Source organism: Misgurnus anguillicaudatus, chromosome 6 (assembly GCF_027580225.2).
Source record: "Misgurnus anguillicaudatus chromosome 6, ASM2758022v2, whole genome shotgun sequence".
NCBI lineage: Eukaryota > Metazoa > Chordata > Actinopteri > Cypriniformes > Cobitidae > Misgurnus > Misgurnus anguillicaudatus.
The window spans coordinates 19,863,630-19,882,811 of record NC_073342.2 but is presented as its reverse complement, the minus strand read 5'-3'; the positions used below and the strand labels follow the sequence as shown (position 1 = coordinate 19,882,811).

Here is a 19,182-nt window from a genome sequence, read left to right as displayed (position 1 = left end):
AAAACACGTCCCTTAAAGTATGAGGATATTGTTTTTGCGTTGTACTTGACCCCTGTGATTACAACACTGTGGGTAAACTGTGGGTTTCGCAATAGCATAGTGTTGCCAGATACTGATACTATTTCAGTCCATAACCTTATTAAGTGTTGAAGAGCATGCAGTTGTCGTCTAAAGAATGGAATATTTCATTCGCCGGCTGTGGATTTTTAATGGCTTACTACTGTGGAGTCTATAGCTGTTTATTTGATCGTGCCTCGTTTCTTATCGATGAGTTGAAAAAGATTTGTGGGGCTTCATCCGGTGCTCTCATGGGTGCAATAATAGCATGCAAAATGCCTCCAGGTGTGTTTTTATTACTTAAAAATCAGTGTTTAAAACATAATTGTTAGGTCTACATCATAGTTATTTAAAACAAATATATTTTATACTTGTTTAAATAATCTAACATTTAAAGCACAAAAAGAAGCTAAAATGTCAACATATTGTAAGCTATACTTCAAACATATAGATAAACTAAATATATTGTAGTGATTAACATTAATAGTTCTAAAGGTAGTTGCATTTTGAAGCCAAATGCTGTGAAAATTTGCTGGAAATGTCCCAAGAGGCTCGGAAAGGCACACTGGGTGCTGTGCATCCCACCTTTAACCTGTTGAAGATAATACGAAACATCCTGATCCGAGACCTGCCCGACAACGCCCATCTACTCGCAACTGGGCGACTGTGTGTGTCCCTCACACGCGTGTCAGATGGGACAAATGTGATGGTCTCTGAGTTCCGCAGCAAAGAAGATCTCATTCAGGTGAGCTCACTTGCTCTCTAATGCATGTGTCATGTCTGAAAAGATAAGATTGAATCTGGATTGATTCAGGTTTACGATTCACACTTTGATCTCTGTCTGCAGGCTCTCATATGTAGCTGTTTTTATCCACTGTATTGTGGTGTGGTACCTCCAAGATATCATGGGACTGTACGTTGCCAAATATTTCATTTTGTACTCAATTAATAATGCAATTCTTTAAATGTTGTCTCCTCTGCTTACAGAGGTATGTAGATGGAGCATTAAGTGACAACATGCCATACTCAAATCTGAGGGAGACCATTACAGTTTCACCTTTCTCTGGGGAGAGTGACATTTCTCCTTACGGCAACCCGTTTTACTTCCATGAAATACATTACAATAATGTCAGCATTCACATCAACTTCATTAACGCATACCGAGTGGTCAGTGCATTCTTCCCACCAGAGCCAGAGGTACATTTTTGGAATTAAACATGATTTTACACACATGCAAAAATTAGAGTCATTTATTTGACAATTTATAAGGTCTTGGCTGAGATGTGTCAAACTGGATATAAGGATGCTTTGCTGTTTTTGAAAGAAAATGGTGAGTGATCTTGCGCCTAAAATTTGCTGTTATTTTCTGAAGTTTATATCTAATTATATTGTCTTCTTATTAGGATTCCTGGAGTTCGAGTCGCCCCTACGTGAGTTGACCATTATGGAAAAATTTGATCATTTTTCTGTATCCAGTAAAGAAAACAAACTAACGGATAAAGAAAATATCACAAGGTGGACACATGTGAATGAACATTCTCAAAATATCTTACCAGAATCCATCAATAAAGGTAAGGACAATTGACCATTAACTTATCCTTACTGTATATAACCCTTTATTGGAAAACTGGAACATTGAATAGAACACGTTTTTGATTTCTCCAGTATTTTGTGAGGCTTACAAATATGAAGAAATAAGATGTCCTCTCTCAGTAAAGTTGTGTGTTCTGCCTCTGGAGATGGTTTACCTCATTCTGTCAAGGTATACATACAAAACAAATTTCTAAAATGACATACAGTATACGTGACCCTGATCTAAATCTATTAACAGAATGTTCTTCATGATTTTATGTAGAAAATTATTTTAGCTGGATTTTCACAGGGTCACATAAATGTATGTACTATGTATTGAGGAGACACTCCACTTTTTTTGAAAATATGCATTTTCCAGCTCCCCTAGAGTTAAAGGATTAGTCCATTTTCTTAAAAGAAAAATCCAGATAATTTACTCACCACCATGTCATCCAAAATGTTGATGTCTTTCTTTGTTCAGTCGAGAAGAAATTATGTTTTTTGAGGAAAACATTGCTGGATTTTTCTAATTTTAATGGACTTTAATAGAGCCTAACATTTAATACTTAACTCAACACTTAACAGTTTTTTTCAACGGAGTTTCAAAGGACTATAAACAATCCCAAACGAGGCATAAGGGTCTTATCTAGCAAAACGATTGTCATTTTTGATAATAAAAATAACAAATATACACTTTTAAAGCACAACTTCTCGTCTAGATCCGGTCGTGATGCGCCAGCTGACCCCACGCAATACATCATGACGTCAAGAGGTCACAGAGGACGAACGCGAAACTCCGCCCCAGTGTTTACAAGCGTCTTGAAAGAGGACCGTTCCTACATTGTTGTATGTCAACTGATACTAATTAATGTCTTTGTGTCAGTTTATTGTTTAAAATGGTCCGCAAATGCGTTTTGTATATGTAACACGTGACCTCCCTACGTCACTACGCATTTACGTGAGGTCGCGCTGGACCAGACCTAGACGAAAAGTTGTGGTTTAAAAGTACATATTTTTTATTTTTCTTGTTCAAAAATGACAATCGTTTCGCTAGATAAGACCCTTATGCATCGTTTGGGATTGTTTATAGTCCTTTGAAACTCCGTTGAAAAAAACCGTTAAGTGTTGAGCCAAGTATTAAATGTTGGGCTCTATTAAAGTCCATCAAAATTAAAAAAATCCTGCAATGCCCTCCTCAAAAAACACAACTTCTTCTCGACTGAACAAAGAAAGACATCAACATTTTGGATGACATGGTGGTGAGTAAATTATCTGGATTTTTCTTTTAAGAAAATTGACTAATCCTTTAAATATTTGATTTTTCTGTTTTGGAATCCATTCAGCCAATCTCCGGGTCTGGCGGTACCACTTTTAGCATAGCTTAGCATAATCCATTGAATCTGATTAGACCATTAACAGAGCGCTAAAAATAATCAAAGGGTTTTGATATTTTTCCTGTTTAAAACTTGACTCTTCTGTAGCCACATCATGTACTAAGACCAACAGAAAATTAAAAGTTGCGATTCTCTAGGCAGATATGGCTAGGAACTATCCTCTCATTCTGGTGCAACAATCAAGGACTTTGCTGCCGTAACATGGCTGCAGTAGATGGAATGATGTTGCGCAAAGCCCGAAAATGGTCCCCTGCTATTGAAAGTTACCAAGGGGACTACTTTCGGGCGCTGCGTAGTATCATTGATGTAACTACGGAGGAGTCAAGTTTTAAATAGGAAAATTATCGAAACTTTGGTTATTTTTTAGCACAATGCTAATGGTCTAATCAGATTCAATGGATTATGCTAAGCTATGCAAGCTAAAAGTGGTACCGCCAGGACTGGAGATTGGTTGAATGGTTTCTAAAACGGTAAAAATCTGATGTTTAACTCTGGGGGAGCTGGAAAAGGCATATTTTCAAAAAAGTGGAGTGTCCCTTTAAATAACAAAGATTGTCTTTTAATTTGGTGCTTATATTCAGGATCATTGACTGGTCACCTAAGATATGGTCACATCTTGCGCACATATGGAAGATGACAAGTGAAATGTTCAGACTGGTGTGGAAGAGAACTTTCTCAAGAAGGTCTAAAACTTGATTTTACATCTCAATAATCCAAGCACTGAGGTCATCTATTCGGGCATATTCTGCCACAAGTCTCCAGTTCTATGAGGCCGTTCATTTTCAGCGCTAATTATTGATCCCTTTTCATGATTAAGATGTTTAAATTACAATTGTTTTAATACAATAAGTATGCCCTTTTGATTCAGGAGTTTAATGTACCTAATGGTTAAAAATGTAAAATCTAAATCCATACTGTAGATCATTTTATCAGTGACCGGTTTCTGATTGACTACAAAAATATGCATTATAAAACTACATTTAAGATGCTTAATAATCCTGGTAATGTCGATTACAGTGAGGAAAATAAGTATTTGAACACCCAGCCTTGTGGAGGTGTACAATTTTGTCTCTAGTGTCTTTGGACAGCTCTTTGGTCTTGGCCATGTTAGTAGTTGGATTCTTACTGATTGTATGGGGTGGACAGGTGTCTTTATGCAGCTAACAAACTCAAACAGGTGTATCTAATTTAAGATAATAAATGGAGTGTTGGTGGACATTTTAAAGGCAGACTAACATGTCTTTGAGGGTCAGAATTCTAGCTGATAGACAGATGTTCAAATACTTATTTGCAGCTGTATCATGCAAATAAATAGTTTAAAAAATCATATATTGTGAGCCCTAGATTTTTTTAGATAATAATTTCAGACCCCTCCATGATTTCTAAGTGGGAGAACTTGCAAAATAGCAGGGTGTTCAAATACTCATTTTCCTCACTGTATATAAATGTGCATAAGCTGACATCAAAATAATAGCATTTTAATAAACAAAAAAGATCATGAAAGAATAAAGTTTACACTGAGTTAAAAAATAGCACCACTTAAGAGCATTTGGATAAATCCTCAATTTATGGCATGTTCATGAGATGTATAAACAGTCACAAAGTATTGTGACTTACAGTACTGCAGAAGATAAAGAGGTGGTTAGGTTCACATTTTAAACTTTGATAACATATTTCCTCATCATTTAAAGAAATATTGTTACGTACAATCATTACTAATTGTAACATTGTTTCCATTTATGCCATTGCAACAAATTTTTCATATGCACTTTTAAAAAGCAGTAATAAAAATTTGCTGGATTTGGCATTGTTTCAAATTCAGGCTTTAAAAGGACCATGTAGTTATTTTTCAAATATGAATGCACAAGAAAACAACGTAGTATGTTGTGTTTAAAAATACCAAACGAAATGAACTCTCCTTATGAGCAAATCAAGTATCAGTCCCTGATATCACATGAAAGTAATACAATAAACCAGTGCTCTAAACCACTGTACACTAAAACTACTGAAAATAACAATAATAACTCTAAAACGGGGGTCTCCAATTCAGCGTCTGTCCTGTAGAGTACCAGTCATAGATATGTATACATAGATTCCACATTTCCACACCAAAACTTCTGGTTGTAAAAACTTAAAGGTACACTTTGTAGATTTTAAGTGGCATCTTAAAGGCAGGGTCCATGATCTCGGAAAGACAATGTTGACATTTGAAATCACCGAAACAAACACGCCCCTACCCCAAATAGAATCTGGACCTTCATTTGATAGACCCGCCCCACACATACGCAACCCAGGCAACGATGTAGGTTAGTAGACACGCCCCTTACTGCTGATTGGCTACAAGTGTGCTTTGGTAGTCAACCTTTTCCAAAGTGTTTTTCAAAAATCATGGACCCCGCCTTTAAGCAGTGAGACTGTGGATTGCAACCAACAGATCAGTCCACAGCTCACCCCTCCCTTTTAAAACACATTGTAAAGCTACGGTAGCAAACACTCCATCGCCTGAAAAAACGCAGAGCAGTTTGTCCGTTTAGACACTGTATACGGTGTTAGCTAATGCCTTGTATTGTGTTAGTTTAGCAATTACTGTGTTTGGGTCTCCACAACAACACCAAACACAGAATGACTTTTATGTATAACAGCAACTAATGAGGCATCTATGTACATATATATCTATGATTCCACCGCAATCAAACACACACCTAACTATACTTTTCAAGTAATCCTGAAGGCATTGATGAACTACTTTAGGTGTCTTTCATTACAGTTGGAGCTAAACTCAGCAGGATAGTTGCTCTGCGAGTAAGATTGGACTTCCCAACACTAAATCATTAATGTAAAAGATGAGTATATATTCCAATTCAATAGAAATGCTACTTCCTAAAAAGATCTATTCAAATTCAAATTCATTGCAAAAACAGTTCTTCAAGAGTCTCTCTTAGATAAATATATCCAAGATCTTGAGGGCCTCCACATGAAGTTGTGAGGTTAAGTCTTTTTAGAGCATAGCAGCCATTGGACTCTCCTTGTGCATGACACTGCGATTCCTCAAATCTTTTTATAAATCCCGCCCACCTAACACAATGTGGCATACCACATTGATCTCATTAAAATGTAACAGACTATCAGGAGAAGGAAACCAGTGCACTTAAAAACTCCTGGATAGGTTCTGGAGAGCTGACAGGAGGCACGGCGTTTGCGGAAGAGCACAGGAACTCCTCCGACTGGCTTCACATGAAGTCCCTCATCGTGGTCCGTCCTCATACGCCCCAGGTTTGGGCTTGAGAGGAGTTTCCAATGTCTGGAATCTGATCAGCGAAGGACTGCATCATCCACTGACCATCCTGAACTTGGCCAGCTGGGTTCGGATTCGTAGGTGCCTTCTCGGCAGCTTCCGCTAAAGGTACAGACATCAATTTAGCAAAGCAGCTAACGGTATAGTTTTATTTCCTTATAAGACGATACCAACATGTTTCCTCAGACGTCGAGAAGTTACAAAATCCATTGCTTTGACCCACGTCAGGTGCGGCTTCACCATAAGCTCCCCCATAAGCCGTCTCATAACCAGGATCGTACTGTTCTTCCTTGACGGCAATTCTCTTGGCATCCTCTGTAAGCGAGAAAAAAAAATGGGTATACAATATGACAAAGACGACAAATACAGTCCTTAATTGTGAAACGGACCTTTGGCCAGGCCGAGATCGAAGGTATAGTTCACTTCCTCGATTTCCTTGCTCCTGGCTACACCCTTCAGCTGATCCCTAAGCTCTCTAAGCTTGATGTAAAAATGCACTTTGTCCTGAGCACGTGGGAACTGAGCACAGCGGGCACTGGAAGAGGGCATCAGATACAATGCCTACCGAAAAGTGAAAAAAAAAGGTCTGTGATAAGTGCAAGATATTGTGATTATAAAATAAAAAAGATTGAGTCTTACCGTGTCACAGTCTGGGATCTTGTGAGGCTGTAGACCAAATTCAAGAGTTTTGGGTTTTTTCCCAAACATTTCTCTACAGAACATTTCATAAATACCTGAAACAAAAGTAACACATTTATTATGTGGTTAGCAGTAAAACAATAACAGATACTATCAAATCTATACCTTAAGAATATATTGTAATACACTTACATTTTCCGTTAAAAACTGCTATGAGCGGCTTGAATTTCTTGATTTTTTCCACCAGGATTTTCCCACCCTCTCGAAGCTCCTTACTAAAGAAAAAAATAGGTTAGGAGAACATCATGTTACTATTTTCAAGCCCTGAAAGCAGCATCAGGCACCTACTGTACCTCGAAAGATCTTTGCTTCCTGGAGTCGCTCTTGCCACCATATTTGTAAAGCCAATGCCATATTTCTCAGGCAAACTGTCATCATCCATATGATTTAATAGCTTCTCTGTGAATCCGGATAGGAAAAGACACTTCCCTGAAAGATAAAATTGCAGATTTGTTTTAATTTAACATTAAGGTTGTAGAGCCAATGATAAACTGAATTTAAGTATACTTACAAAAATGATTTCCTGGACCAGGAAACCATCTCCCGATATAAGCCGCCATCAACCCTGGATTAATTCCGATCTGTATCATTAACATAAAAAACACATAATTTCAATCACTGTTGTTTAACTATACCTTTATTCTTTTTAGCTATTTCAAAAAGGTTTTTTCAGACAGACAAACTTACAATGACATAGTCTAGGTTAGGGATGAGGATGTCTGGTAGAGTCTTCTTCATGACCTCCTCTTCAGACATGCCTTTAAAGCGATCCACTTTCCTCTTCACCTTTTTGAAGGTACCATCAATCTTCTCCTGTCCTTCAGCAGGTGGCGCCTCCTTATCCTCCTTTGCTTTCTTGGGTTTAGGTCCAGGTTTGGCTCTTGGGGCTTTAGGGGGTTTAGGTTCTTTGGGTTCTTTGTTTGCCGGTCTTCCTCTCTTGCCTTTAGCAGGTGCTGGAAAAAGTTGAAACACTTTAGTTTACTAAACTACATCAGAGTATGTATTCAGTCAGCTTTGTAAATTTCATGACAATGGTCAAACTACTGTACCTTTTTGTGGTGCACCGGGCTCTTGTTGGGCAGCATCCTCTGGGTGTACAGGCATCTGTACAGGAGGCTGCATGCCTCCCTCTTCTCTGTGTCCCTCCATCATATAGGCAGCATTGCCGTTAGCCATGTGTGGATACTGCGCCTGAAGGGCTTGTAGATGCTGTTGAGCTGACTGAACCCTATTATAAAAATAAAACGGGGCATAATATCATTTGTCCTGGCATGTAATGTATGGATGTGGCCATTTAACATTAACTATGTGACCCTGGACCACAAAACCAGGGATAATAAATTGAGATTTATACATCATCTGAAAGCTGAATAAATAAGCTGTTTATTGATGTATGGTTGTGAGGATTGGATGCTATTTGGACAAGATAAAATCTGGAATCTGGGTGCAAACAAATTTTATAAAATCACCTTTAAAGTCCAAATAAAGTCCCTAGCAATACATATTACTGATGATAAATAAGGTTTTGATGTATTTACGGTAGGAATTTTTGAAAATATCTTCATGGAACATGATTTTTGGCATAACAAATTGATAATTTTACATACTATACATACAATGTATTTTTTGGCTTTTGTTACAAATATACACGTGCGACTTATGACTGGTTTTGTGGGCCAGGGTCACATATTATGTTGCTTATGTGACCATATATTAGACACACATACTTAAATAGCACTATCAAATATAATAGTCCAATTACAATTCAATAGACAAATTATTTTTACAGTCAGTAATGCTAATGTACATGGTATAATTTGCAGTAATACCATGTATTTTAATACCATGTGTCTTATGTATTGTATTGTATTATTTTTTCTATCTTTTTTTGTATATTGTTTCTCTCATGTACTAAAATGCGTTTTCTGTAAAGCAACAATGTAAAATTGTAAAAAGTGGCAAGCGCTATAGGAATATATTATGCATTCCCACATGAAAATATACAGTAGCATACTTTAGTATTTTCTGTAGTAAACATTAGTCAAATTTACTGATAATACTATATTGTTTTTGAACCCTATTACAGAAAATGTTAAGAGCATACTGCAGTATTTCCTAGGGAAAATTTCTGTGCTAATACCGATATTCGATCTGGTGATACCGATAAATACCATTTTGCTTTTTACATACTCCTTGTTTCAAACAGTATTATGAAATCCTAGAAGTGCAGAGCGTAAAAACTGCAATTTTGTTGTCCAATTTTTTTGAAAATATCCTCATTTTCCAGCTCTCCTAGAGTTAAACATTTGATTTTTACCATTTTGGAATCAATTTAGCCGATCTCTGTTTCTGGCGCTACCCCCCTTTTAGCATAGCTTAGCATAATCCATTGACTTTGATTAGACCATTAGCATTGCGCTCTAAAATAACCAAAGAGTTTTGATATATTTCCTATTTAAAACTGGACTCTTCTCTAGTTAAAACCTTTACTAAGACCGATGGAAAACTGTCAAAATAATCACACAGAATGAGTACTGATGTATTTTTTGCCTCTTTTGGTTTCCAAGTAGGGATGGGACGGTATGAAAAATTTCATATCATGATTATAGTGACAAAAGTTATCACGATTATTAATATTTACAGCGAGTTTTTGAAATCACGGTTGTAATAATAATTAAATATTAAACGATAATACTAACCGTCAGGACATTTTTATCGTGGTTAATCATGAAACCGGTAATCGTCCCATCCCTATTTCCAAGATATAATCTGCCCTGTTTTCAAACAATCGGTTGATGTTATCTGGTATTATCTGCCGATACGATTACAGGCCGATATATTGGCACATCCCTGGTATTTACTACATTTCATCAATTCACTATAGTAGTGTTGTAGTATTCAATCAGTCTCATTTTTTTGGTCTCAGATTTAGTCGTCTCTGGATTTTATTCTAAGACCCGACAAGACCACAACTGTGGGAATTACACTGACTTATTCAATTTATTTTGTCATTGTTGTGCCAGTAAGATATGAATAGGGGTAGAAATCTGTCAATAAAATTAATACAAAGGCGGCCCACAATATCCAAGATGTGATTGCAAAAAAAGGTTTAACCACTGACATGATTTGAAAACCTGATATGGATTTTAAACAAATCATTCAATAAACCATGAGTTCTTAAATGACTTTGATTTTAGACACAATTTGTTTGCTACTAGACCATTTTTGATGGTCTTGGTCTTGCTTATCTTTGGTCTCGGCCCTCAAAGTCTCGGTCTTGTCTCGGTCTCAACTGTATTTCGTCTCGGTCTTGGCCCCTCAAAGTTTTGGTCTTGACACCATCTGGTCTTGGTCTCAGTTTAGGCGGTCTTGACTACAACACTGCACTATAGTGAATACTACTGTAGTAATTACTACTATACTACAACTTACTACAGCTTATTATAGTAAATACTAAAGTATACAGCAAGGTTCATGTGGGAAATTTGACACTAAATAAATGTATATTCTGTAAAACTGTATGGTTTTAAGGAATGCAAATCATTACATTGCTGCAAAATAAATTCATGTTAATTTGTAAATGCAGGAGGACATCGGGTGCATTAAAAACAAAAACAGCTCGAAGCATCAAGACAATTTCCATATATCATAACTGAGCATTAACTCCCGTTAATGTTATTTTCGTGCAAGCCAACACAGACTGGTTAGTAGCATTAAAAATCAAACGCAAATGCTGAAGGTTGTAACAGCATAATAACATCAGTTGGATCTTGGCGGGTGCCAGTTGATCACAAATATATTGGACACTCACCATTGTTGGAGATATTCCGAAGGGGCATTGGGCAAAGATCCATACAGCCTTTCATCCATCTTTACGGGATTTAAATAGATCAATATGTGTGTTCATTTCAAATGCAATTTCAGTGGGGAATAATTATAACCAACCTTTTATAGGTGGCACTTTTATGGCCCCCTATTAGATTTTAGGAAAATAAAATGCAGCAACTATTCATTATTATTATTATTCATTATTTTAACTACTCCCAAAACGCGCACAACACACAATATGTAAATAAGTCCGATCAGAAAGCACAGGTTTAATATGTATGGGTTAACTACATACTCCACGTAGTCAACAGCACAAACCAGACCTTTAATAATGATATCTTACCATTAGCATAGTGCTAACATGGAGATCAAAAACTAGATTTAGAAATTACACGTCCATAATTACAAATACAGGTTAACCACAAATATCATTTGTTTCTCGTAAACAAAGGAAATGTATAATAAACTGCTAGCATGGTTAGCTAACACTGGCCTAGTGTAGCAATTCATTGAGTACAATGAATGATGGTGGCTAGCTAACTATTCAACACGCTTTCTATCGACATAAAAATGCATTTCCGTAAAAAGTAATTACAATTAAGCTATATTTGGTGAAACGTATACATACCGTTGTGACACTATTAAAACGATAGTCCACAAAATGTTTGTTTTTTGTCGTTTTAGGAACAAAACCGGTGAAAGCAACAAAGACCAAGAGCGAAAAATCTATTTGACAGTGGGCTGTACCAAAGCACCGATAATGGGGGTTGTACTGAGCAACGTATGTCGTGTTTTATTATATATAATACAAAAAATAAAGTAATTCATCATTTGGTGTATACATTTATAATTTAAACATTTTAAATGTAATATATTCAGTTTACTTTACATGTTTTTAATTAAGTTTATATGGCAACGAAAGACAGCACCCCCCTAAATGTTATATTATATAACCGCCGTCTCCCCTGCCGTTTAAACGCCTTAAAGGAAGCCTCCCATTGGCTGCACATAGATTAGTAATAAAACGCCTGTTTCCCGTTGACCAAATGTCAAAATAAAGTTCAGTGCTAACCTTGCATCATAAATAAATAAAAATTGCAAAGTTTTTTGTTTATCCCCTATTGAAGATAAAGGAATATTATTACGCCTTGTACCAGGTTTGCAGTCATATTAATGTAACTTACCACTAATAGGACTGACCACCCAAAATCATTTAAATTCTATAATTTTTTTTATAAACCTTTACTATATTAACATTTTAATGATGGTATTTCGGTGGCACATAACATTTCTGCATATTATTTTCTGCTTTATTACTGTGTAATATACCAATGAGAAAAAATTCATGTGCATGCCTTTTAATCTTTTTACATTTTTTGTTTGTTTTTATTTTAGTCCTAAACACTTTTATTAATAACATCCACAATAAAAAATACGACTTACATAATGGCACACATAATACAGAATGCATTTTCACAGCAACAAAATTGCTGTATTGTTATTATGATGTAACAAGAAGGTATAAAATGGTACCAAATATAATTATTACACACAATCAGTCATGCACATAAATTATATGCACAACAACACAACACAAAAATATTAAAAATGAGGTAAACTGAGCCAACAGTTTTAAAGTAGCACCATGTAGGGCTGTAGGTCTAATGTAAGATGGTGCATGCCTTAAACATTACTATTGGACAACCATGCATTAAGGGCATATAACTATAGAAGTCTACAATCTTCTATAGTCTAACAGTGCAGAGTTGTTTCACTTCAAATCTGTTTGCACATTGACAAGTCAATGTCAATTATATGCGCAGAACATAAAAAATAACAAATGTATGAATCCAGTAAATGTGAAACAGTGAATGGTGGTCATTTAACATATGTATGTAGTTTTTTAGAAGCACGAAATGCATCTCAATGTTCTCAGAATCTGTGTTCAGTCAAGCGTTCAAGGAACACATACAAAATTAAAATCATATACATTAAATAACCCATTATGACAAATGGGTTTCATTATCAGCATACCTTTAACCGAAACATATCAAAATATTTTATCAATATAAAAAAAACAATAAAAACACTGTCCTTGTTGGTCCTTCTCAGTACATGCAGTGTAGACAATGACAGGGCATAAATCTTTCTCCGTTAACCTCTTCTCAGGTTTTTTCGTTGTTGCTGCTACATCTGATGTCTGGAATCTGTTCTGTAAACGGCTGCATTGTCCACAGGTTGTCCTTCACCTGGTCTACAGATTTTTGTCTGTTATTATTTAAACATATTTGTCCATACTAAGACTTATGATAAACCACACAATATTTAAAACAGCTATATTAAAAAAAAAAGAGGTGTTCAGATGCAGAACCCTCTATTAATGAGCATTTATATCACGCTCTTATGTTTATGATTAGTTATTGCACTTTAATGGCAATGAAATGTTATTTAGTCAGTAACTGAAATGCCTTATTTTCACAAATGTCATTTCATTGGTATTTAAAGCGACATCATGTAATTTTTCAACCTTCATAATAAATTTTCAAGACCCTTGTGATAGTACAGCGACTTTAAATAGGTTGAATGACATGTCTACCATAGCCTGGCGGGGTCTGTATCGTTTTTACTCGTACTTTAAAGCTTAGGGTTTCTGGTAGTAACCAGAGCACAAAAAAAATACAAAATTCGACTGCTTTACGGCATACGTCACTTCCTCCACACAATTTTTTTAAAGTGAATTTTGTTGGAGGCTACTTAAGGAGTGTAGAGAGCAACTTCTATTATGTGACTCTGTGGCACATATGACATGGGCGACCCGGGTTCGATTCCCCTTTAAGGCATTTTTTTATATAAACTCACGATCTTGATTCATACATAAATGCGATTTTCTTTATAAATGACGGCGATTATCTTGCATATAGTTCCCTGTATTCAGATGCTGCATTCACGTGTTCACATATTTACCTTTCTTTTACTGTCTATATTTACATTACACTCCAGGATGCTATAGCAGTCAAACTTGCTCAAACTCACACAGTGTAAAACCAAACCCTATTCATTTACCAATCAGATCCGAGGGTGTACTTGAGCGTTTCTCTCTTCTCTCTTCCTCATTTGCTGCTTCCGCTGTCACTCACGTGACGTATTACAAAGCGGCAGACCTAAACATATCGGTTTACTTGGATTTGGAGCGACAATTTTCACATAAAAGAGAGGAAATACGAGCGCCATTGCGGAAAATCCTGGTGGCGAGGGAGAGAGAGACACTGCAACAATATTTGTTTGGAAAAAGGCAAGGAAATACTTCTGGTCGTTTCTCAATTGGAAGGCTGCAGCCTCCGGAGGTCAAATATGCAGGCTGCATACGTCATCAAGCCTGGTTTATTAAGTTAAACTGAGCATTACATACGCAAGTCATAAGCATACTGCAACAATTTACGATTAACTAAGTATAACAGTCAACTTTATAATTGTTAATATTCTGAAATAAGACAGTCTTGATGGCGTATGCAGCTTAGAAATAGGACATCCGGAGGCTGAAACCTTCAGATTGAGAAATGGCTTCTGCCACGACGAGTGCCTCATCAGAAAGTTGTAACATAACTGCGTTTCTCCCTGATGCCGCAAAATGTTGATCGTTTAGCATTTTAAAGGTTTCGTTTTTAGTTAAGTTTTAAGGTTGGCCAGTTCTTTTCCTTTGCGACAGTGCTGCGGCGCTTGTGGCCTCTAGGGGCGCTAGGCATGAAAAATACATGTCTAGCACCCCCTAGTGGCCAAAAAGTTCCGCGGTGTGCCTTTAACAAATTTGACTGCCTTTCACTGCAAAGCCTCCAAGTACATGCAAGCTTTTTTGGCAAAAAACTCTACAAAAAAATCACTTCTTTGGACAAGTCAGAGTAAACAGTTGCAAAATCACTAAAGATACAACTAGAAACATTGCACATGATAAAAGTCAGAATTTAAAAATGAAGAAACCACGTATTAGGGTCGCTGCCACATTAGGTTTATATTCTGGTCCAAGTACTCATAAAAGACCCAAGTTTGAAAGTGATCCACGGCCGTTTCGTGCATTGTTTATCCAATTAATCTTTCATGCACTTAGAGGAGTTTGCTAAAAATGGCATTTAGCGGGCATTATTCTGCCAACTAAACGGTAACCGGGATTAAGCGGATTTAAAGGGATAGTTCCCCAAAAATGAAAATTCTGTCATCGTTTACTCACTCTCATGTTGTTCTAAACCTGTATAAATTTCTTTGTTCTAATGAACACAAAGGAAGATATTTTGAGAAATGTTTGTAACCAAACCGTCCATGGACCCTACTCACTTCCATATTAGGAAAAAAGAATACTATGTAAGTAAATGGGGTCCACGAACGGTGAACTTTTAGGTGAACTATCCCTTTAAAAGTGATAAACGATAATACATGCCGAGATCATTCAGGTAATATCATTATCTTAATTTTGACTGAGGTGGCGTTTAGAGGCTTTTGCATCTGAGCTCCTCAAATAAATCTACCTGTCCCATGAGAATGGACATCAGATGCTTGTTGTTGTTCTTCCCATGATCCATGGCCACAGGTCTCTTCATATCCAGGGTCATGCTGTTCTTCTTTGATTGCCATTCTTTTGGCATCCTCTGAAACGGAGAACAATGAGACTTTTGCATAACAAAATTTTCTACACTAATTGTTACAAACAAAGAGACAGAATATTCTTATATACTATACCTTTGGCCAGAGTCAGATCAAATGAGTATTTCGTCTCTAGGATCTCTTGATGGTCCTGCACTCCCTTCAGCTGATCCCTGAGTTCTTTCAGCTTAATGTAGAAGTGCACCTTGTCCTGAGCACGAGGGAACTGAGCACAACGTGGGCTTGATGACGGCATTAGATAACAAACCTGGTCAACACAACACAACGCGTTACATAGATAGGCATCTTCAACAGGAAATACTTTCACAAAAAACTCGTACCGTCTCCGTGTCTGGGACTTTGTAGGGCTGCAATCCGAATTCTAGGTTCTTGGCCTTTACTCCAAAAATCTCCTTACAAAATATTTCATAAATACCTGAAATATAAAGCAGGATTAATGTATGTCATAGATTAAATTCCATTTAATAATATCTTAAATCTTTTTACCTTTGCCATTGAAGACTGCAATTAAAGGCCTGTACTTCTGGAGCTTCTCCAAAAGTTGGTGGCCACCTTCACGGATCTCTTTACTACAAAAAAGTATAAACCGGATTGGCTTAGGATTTAAAATAAACTTTTTTTATAGGGGATGTAAAATGATGTCAGTAAAATACACTTATTTACTTTTAGCATCTTGCATTATTTTATCAAAAATTATTTTTCATGGCTTTTTATCAGTATTTGCATCCCTGGAAACTGAAATCCACTGCTAAATTTGCAAAGCAAATTATATTTTCATTACATATGCCAAAGCAAGCATGTTAAACCTACTTTGAGAGATCTTTACTTCCAGGCGTGGTCCTTTCCACCATATTGGTGAAACCAATGCCGAATCTTTCGGGGAGCGTCTGATCATGCATGTGGTTAAGCTGTTCATCAGTCAACCCAGAGAGAAACAAGCACTTCCCTGTGAAATAGTCACATGAACAAACATATCAAGGACCTGCATAAATATATAAACATCCTTTACAAAGAAAAAGATCAGCTTACAAAAATGATTCCCAGGATTTGGGTAATGCCTTCCCTTGTAGGCTGACATCAGGCCTGGATTGATGCCAATCTATAAAAATATGACAAAGAATGTACAATAAATACAGATGAAAGTCTATTATATATGGCTGTATTGTTTATAAACAAAACCTACAATTAGCATATCAAGGTTATGGGTGATGATGTCTGGTAGTTTTTTCGTCATGACTTCCTCTGCCGACATTCCATTGAATCTGTCCAATGTCCTCTTGGCTTTTTTTGGAGACTCCTCAGCGTCTGTCTGCTCTTTTCCTTCACTTTTAAGGGGACGTCCCCGCTTCTTGCCTTTGGCAGGTGTCATCGGAGGATCTACAAAACAGATGTGTAGTAGCAAGTCGGACTGCAAAAATATCTTGGTTTTAGGTGCACAGGATCTGTTGCTGTCTGGTCTTACCGGGTGACTGGATGGGGAATTGTTGGGGTTGTTGTTGTTGTTGATGATCCAGATATACATCTTGATGTACTGATAAATTTGTTATGACCTTTTCTTCTGTATACTGGGCGGCATTGACCATCTGGTGGTATTGTGGCACCTGCTCGGGCTGATACTGCTGAGGATTCGTTTGATACCTAATTTAACAACTCATAAGGAAACAATCATCTTACTTTCAATGCATAAGAAGTTCAGAGATCTGCTAAAAGACATATAAATTAATACACCCGTTTTAATATACAATAAGTAGTATTCAGTCAGGATCATTTGTTGAATTGTGTTCTTTATTATATTATTTAATCAAAATATATTTATATATTTTAATAAGCTGAAAATTTGGGACATCTTTTTGGGTTGGGGAAACTCACCAGTACTGTAGATAATCCATAGGGGCCGTCAGAGATGAATACTGTCTTTCTTCCATCTTAATTGGTGTTCTTACTTTAATAGATTAATATTCATGTTTTGTTACTGATATTCCATCAGGTAAACCACACCTTCCCTTTGTTAAACTGGTTGTGTTGCATCTATCTTTTTGTTAGTAGGTCGATTATACGACAAACTATATCATTATTAAATGCATTTTTACTAGAAGCATACGTATTTCAAAGACAGTACAAATACAACGTGAAGCTATTGTACCCATGTAGCCTACTGGACTCATAATAAGCACATAGCTGTGTGGATCACCGTGCAAAAATAAAATAACTCGTTTCGCTTCTTAAAGATACTTTAGCATCTTGCATGTAAATCTTACCTGTCACATATGTTTTTCAGACCTTGTAGTGTACAAAATAATATTTAGTGTAAAGAGAGTCCCAAAAGATACTGTTCATGATACATGAAGCCGGTGTAGGTATAAATGTCAACAAAGCTAAAGATAAAATTCAAAATAAAAGTCCATGTTTTATAGCATTATAATAAAACGATAAACAGTAAAAAATATATATTTTTGTAATTCAAAGTTTATATACTGTTTATATAGTATTGACTTGTGTACTGTTAGAGCATTAATATAAAAGTTAATTTTAACTTAAATCTATGCTTTTATACAACGAGTCATCGCGGTCGTAATGGTAGACTTCACATTATTGGAGCGTACCATTATTTACTAAGGGGGAGGTCGTATTTTCCTAATACCTTTCTATGTTAACAGCAATTGTGGTGTGTATAGTTATACCAGTCCTTAAACAAATTTTGAATAAATATTACCTGAGAGTTGCTAGTGATTAATTAACAGTTATTTTCTAGCTTTGTTTTAGACACATTTGATTTCATTACTCCCTGTACGTAATGTATATTATTTGAGCTCATTGGCTAACCATGTGAATCTGTCATGTAAAGGCTGCTTGTGCAGGACGTTGTATATCAACTGTTTAATATTAGGTTGACTATAACGTTACGTTAACAAAGGTCAGTATACCTTCCTGTAGTTTTATCCCGTATGTCTGGGGCATAATATTGTTTTAAATTAATATACCGTAAATCATTTGTTGCTACTTTTCAGTGTAGCTAAGCTAGCACACTGATGGAATGACCTTCTAGCAAAAACTTACTCATATTAGATGAATGAATTGTGTTATTGGTACCTGAACGACTTATGGTCATGTGATTTAAGTTAAAACTGTGTTTTTACTTAACTTACTTAGTTGGAGTAAGTTAAAAATGTTAAGAAATTATGGTAAGAGTTATACATATGTAATTAACAGGGAGGGACATCACCAGCAAGAAGCTTTATTAATCTGTAACATCTGATTTAAGGATGCCAGCAGGTGTATCCTGGTCGAGATATCTAAGGATGTTCGGTGCTAGCGTCCTGTCAATGTTCGCTGGGGCACAGGTTGTTCATCAATATTACCGTCCTGATTTGGTAAGTGTAAACTTTTGCATTTTAGTATTTTTGTTTCATTTTTAAACTTTAAAAATTACTTTATTTCTTTTCAGACCATTCCAGACGTCCCACCAAAACCTGGAGAACTGAGAACAGAACTTTTTGGCTTGAAAGCAAGACAGACAAACTCAGAAGAACAATGACCAATTGATTTGTTACTGTACATATGTACATAATGTTGTAAAGACTCCCAAAACATGAGTAAAATTTAGACAAAAATCTTATTTTATTCTGTAAATAAATTTGTAATGAACTTTAATGTCATCGTCTTTGTCTTATTAAATGCTTCATT

At 36.2% G+C, this 19,182-nt stretch overlaps 3 protein-coding genes across 9 annotated transcripts; 1 reads left to right on the top strand and 2 right to left on the bottom strand.

Moving 5' to 3' along the window:
* The first annotated feature begins 119 nt into the window (after positions 1-119).
* Positions 120-19,149, top strand: uqcc6 (ubiquinol-cytochrome c reductase complex assembly factor 6). 5 transcript variants are annotated; one of them, XM_055192605.2, is made up of 10 exons: positions 120-342; positions 570-802; positions 905-970; positions 1,045-1,254; positions 1,327-1,387; positions 1,461-1,628; positions 1,723-1,819; positions 3,605-3,706; positions 18,761-18,869; positions 18,944-19,149. In XM_055192605.2, the coding sequence occupies exons 1-10, from the start codon at positions 156-158 to the stop codon at positions 19,031-19,033; spliced, it is 1,323 nt and encodes a 440-aa protein (XP_055048580.2). In that variant the 5' UTR covers positions 120-155; the 3' UTR covers positions 19,034-19,149. The 5 variants fall into 5 exon arrangements, with proteins under 5 accessions (XP_055048580.2, XP_055048582.2, XP_055048581.2 ...); XM_055192607.2 differs by having other exon boundaries at positions 201-342; positions 545-802; XM_055192606.2 differs by having other exon boundaries at positions 204-342; positions 553-802.
* On the bottom strand, positions 3,878-11,641 carry tdg.1 (thymine DNA glycosylase, tandem duplicate 1). 2 transcript variants are annotated; one of them, XM_055192603.2, is made up of 11 exons: positions 11,474-11,641; positions 10,829-10,887; positions 8,067-8,245; positions 7,705-7,970; positions 7,529-7,598; positions 7,311-7,446; positions 7,150-7,232; positions 6,958-7,052; positions 6,708-6,879; positions 6,493-6,633; positions 3,878-6,420 (listed from the first exon to the last, which is right to left on the bottom strand). In XM_055192603.2, exons 2-11 carry the CDS (start codon positions 10,885-10,887, stop codon positions 6,284-6,286), a joined length of 1,338 nt encoding a protein of 445 aa, XP_055048578.2. In that variant the 5' UTR covers positions 11,474-11,641; the 3' UTR covers positions 3,878-6,283. The 2 variants fall into 2 exon arrangements, with proteins under 2 accessions (XP_055048578.2, XP_055048579.2); XM_055192604.2 differs by lacking the exon at positions 10,829-10,887.
* Positions 12,214-17,910, bottom strand: tdg.2 (thymine DNA glycosylase, tandem duplicate 2). 2 transcript variants are annotated; one of them, XM_055192613.2, is made up of 11 exons: positions 17,757-17,910; positions 17,368-17,440; positions 16,961-17,136; positions 16,682-16,875; positions 16,528-16,597; positions 16,309-16,444; positions 15,985-16,067; positions 15,819-15,913; positions 15,574-15,745; positions 15,363-15,482; positions 12,214-13,113 (listed from the first exon to the last, which is right to left on the bottom strand). In XM_055192613.2, exons 2-11 carry the CDS (start codon positions 17,421-17,423, stop codon positions 13,100-13,102), a joined length of 1,116 nt encoding a protein of 371 aa, XP_055048588.2. In that variant the 5' UTR covers positions 17,424-17,440; positions 17,757-17,910; the 3' UTR covers positions 12,214-13,099. The 2 variants fall into 2 exon arrangements, with proteins under 2 accessions (XP_055048588.2, XP_055048586.2); XM_055192611.2 differs by having other exon boundaries at positions 12,215-13,099.
* Positions 19,150-19,182: the final 33 nt, after the last annotated feature.